The sequence below is a fragment of the Chiloscyllium plagiosum genome, chromosome 48, assembly GCF_004010195.1.
Source record: "Chiloscyllium plagiosum isolate BGI_BamShark_2017 chromosome 48, ASM401019v2, whole genome shotgun sequence".
Lineage (NCBI taxonomy): Eukaryota > Metazoa > Chordata > Chondrichthyes > Orectolobiformes > Hemiscylliidae > Chiloscyllium > Chiloscyllium plagiosum.
In genome coordinates, this window is record NC_057757.1 from 2,340,973 (window position 1) to 2,344,373 (window position 3,401).

General features: G+C 48.4%; 1 protein-coding gene across 2 annotated transcripts in view; it reads right to left on the reverse strand.

Moving 5' to 3' along the window:
- Positions 1–3,401, reverse strand: part of LOC122544312 (retinal guanylyl cyclase 2-like) — a 73,049-nt gene that overhangs the window by 7,464 nt on the left and 62,184 nt on the right. For both annotated transcript variants that reach the window (XM_043683469.1, XM_043683468.1), the window contains exon 17: positions 3,008–3,102. In XM_043683469.1, coding sequence (XP_043539404.1) covers positions 3,008–3,102 — 95 coding nt within the window. The remainder of the gene's footprint in view (positions 1–3,007; positions 3,103–3,401) is intronic.

Here is a 3,401-nt window from a genome sequence, read left to right on the forward strand (position 1 = left end):
CCCAGATCCAACCCTCCAACTCGGCACCGCCCTCATGACCTGTTCCACCTGTTCATCTTCCTTCCCACCTATCCACTCCACCCTCCTCTCCAACCTAACACCAATCCCCTCACCTCCATCCACCTATCGCACTCTCATCTAGCTAACAGTGGGGAAGGAGCTGTTCTTGAACCTACTGCAGCTAAAAGGTGGGGCTGAGCTGCCTCCTAGAACCATCCACTGACCCACAGTGACATTAGCTAGGGAGGGAGTTTGAGAAGTTTGAAAGAATGGAGATACATTTCCAATTCTGGATGGTCAGTGGCTCAGAGGACAACTTACAGGGGCTGACGTTCCCACGGAGATGCTGTCTTTGTCCTTCTAGACGGTAACAATCATGGGCTTGGCAGAGTCTGTCTAAGGAGTCTTGGTGAATTTCTGCAATGCATCTTATAGATGGTAGAGACTGCTGCTACTGAGTGTCGGTGAGGGAGGGAGTGGATGTGATGTCAATCAAACGGGAGGCTCCTTTGCCCCTGGATAGTGTCGAGCTTCTTAAGTGTTGTTGGAGCTGCCCCCACCCAGGGCAAGCGGGGAGTATTTCCTCACACTCCTGGCTTGGGCCTTGTCGATGGTGGGACAGGCTTTGGGGTGTCAGGAAGGGAGTTACTCACTGGAGTATTCCTAGCCTCTGATGTACTCTTCTATATGATGAGCCCAGTTGAGCTTTTGCTCATCGGTAAGCCCCCAGGAGAGGAATATTCAGTGATGGTGACACCACTGGGTGTCAAGAAGCTATGTGCAGTTTCTCCCTTGTCAGAGATGGTCATTTCTGTCTCCCAGAGTGCCATCCAGTCTGTCTCTCACAAACTGCTCTTTCACCACATTCCCGGAGGACTTTTCTCCTTTAGATTTTTTAAAATCTAATTCCCTTTCGAAGGCCACGATTGAATCTGCCGCCACCACACGCACTCAGGCAGCACGCTCCAAGTTGCTCACACCTACCTCACTAAAAAGCAAACTTGTCCTCCTGCTGCCTCTAGCTCCTTCGCCAATCACTGACAGACCGTGCCCCCAGTTGCGGAAGCAGTAAGAACTTGGCATACTGCTGCATGATGGGACATTTGATCAAGGGAAAAAGGAAGGGCTTTTGCCCGAAACGTCGATTTTCCTGCTCCTCGGATGCTGCCTGTCCTGCTGTTATTTTCCTGCACTACTCTAATCTTGACTCTAATCTCCGGCATCTGCAGCACCCGCTTTCACCAAGGTAAAAGATATACGGCTCTCACCTTTTGTGGAAAAATACTGCTGGAGACAAAGACTGAGGTTGTGTAATTATAATTTGACGAAATATAGGGAGCGTATCCTGAGCTTCTAATTTTCTCCGATTGAGCAACAACAAACAACAAAGGCATTAGGCACTGTGTTTATCTTAATCTTGAACTACTACATTCAAAGTTAAAAAATCACACTACACCAGGTTATAGTCCAACAGGTTTAATTGGAAGCACTAGCTTTCGGAGCGACGCTCCTTCATCACATGGTAGTGGCCGCTACACCTGATGAAGGAGCGTCGCTCCGAAAGCTAGTGTGCTTCCAATTTAAACCTGTTGGACTATAACCTGGTGTTGTGTGTGAATTTTAACTTTGTACACCCCAGTCCAACTCCAGCACCACCAAATCCTGGCGACTGTATTCAAGATTACTTGAGTGCAGAATGTAAACAAGGTTGTTTGTGGTCATTGCATAAATTTCAGCCAACTGTTCGGCTCAAGAGACAGTGCTGTTAGGCTGTGGCAGCCTCTCCATGAATTCACGAAAAATTGCCAGGTTATACTGCCTTCGGTCATTGCAAGTAGCCTCCCCAACATTAGCCTTCTGTGACCTTGACCACTTCAATCAGATCTCATCTTCACCTTCCCTGATCTAAAGAAACAATTCCGGTCCTTCCACATTAAAGTAGTCTTGGAACCATTCTGCTATATCTTTGCCAAACCCTGTCTAATGCGTTCACATCATTCCTAAAGGGTCACACCCAGAATTAAACACAGTAATTTAATACACGCTGTGGCTTCTGGACTCTGCCCCAATATTTATATGGCCCACAATTCTATATATTTCAGTAACCTGTCCTGCCACCTTCAATCGTCCATCTAGAAAGGCTCTTGAACTTGGATTCCGCCAGTTCCAGTACCAGTACCACCAGTGATTCTGCCAGTTCCAGTACCAGTACCACCAGTGATTCTGCCAATTCCAGTACCACCAGTTCCAGTACCAGTACCACCAGTGATTCTGCCAGTTCCAGTACCACCAGTTCCAGTACCAGTACCGCCAGTGATTCCGCCAGTTCCAGTACCAGTACCACCAGTGATTCTGCCAATTCCAGTACCACCAGTTCCAGTGCCAGTACCACCAGTGATTCCGCCAGTTCCAGTACCGCCAGTGATACCACCAGTTCCAGTACCACCAGTGATTCTGCCAGTTCCAGTGCCAGTACCACCAGTGATTCCGCCAGTTCCAGTACCAGTACCGCCAGTGATACCACCAGTTCCAGTACCACCAGTTCCAGTACCACCAGTTTTTCCGCCAGTTCCAGTACCGCCAGTGATACCACCAGTTCCAGTACCGCCAGTGATACCACCAGTTCCAGTTCCACCAGTGATTCCGCCAGTTCCAGTACCAGTACCACCAGTGATTCTGCCATTTCCAGTACCAGTACCACCAGTGATTCCGCCAGTTCCAGTACCAGTACCACCAGTGATTCCGCCAGTTCCAGTACCAGTACCACCAGTGATTCCGCCAGTTCCAGTACCAGTACCACCAGTGATTCTGCCATTTCCAGTACCACCAGTTCCAGTACCAGTACCGCCAGTGATACCACCAGTTCCAGTACCACCAGTGATTCCGCCAGTTCCAGTTCCAGTACCACCAGTGATTCCGCCATTTCCAGTACCAGTACCACCAGTTCCAGTACCAGTACCACCAGTGATTCTGCCAGTTCTAGTACCAGTGCCGCCAGTTCCAGTACCTTCAATTCTGTCTTCCCTCGCAGTTCGACTTTGTAGCCCAGGTTGAGGTTCATTAAAATGGTGACTGTGCTTTCATTCAAGTGGATTCGATAGGCTGAAAACAGAGATATTTCGATTATACCTAAACAGCTGGATAATTATTCCAGGCGTAGAAAAGACCAGAGACTGAGTTACATCCTGGAATCTACTGAAAGTGCTTGGACAGATTATACAGAGAATAACAGATACCCGGGAGTGAGTTACAGTCTGGAATCTAATCGAGGGGTTCAGGGTGGTTTATACACAGAATAAAAGATACTCGGGAGGGAGTTCCAGACTGGAATCTAATCGAGGGGTTTAGGGTGGGTTATATACAGAATAACAGATACCCGGGAGTGAGTTACAGTCTGGAAT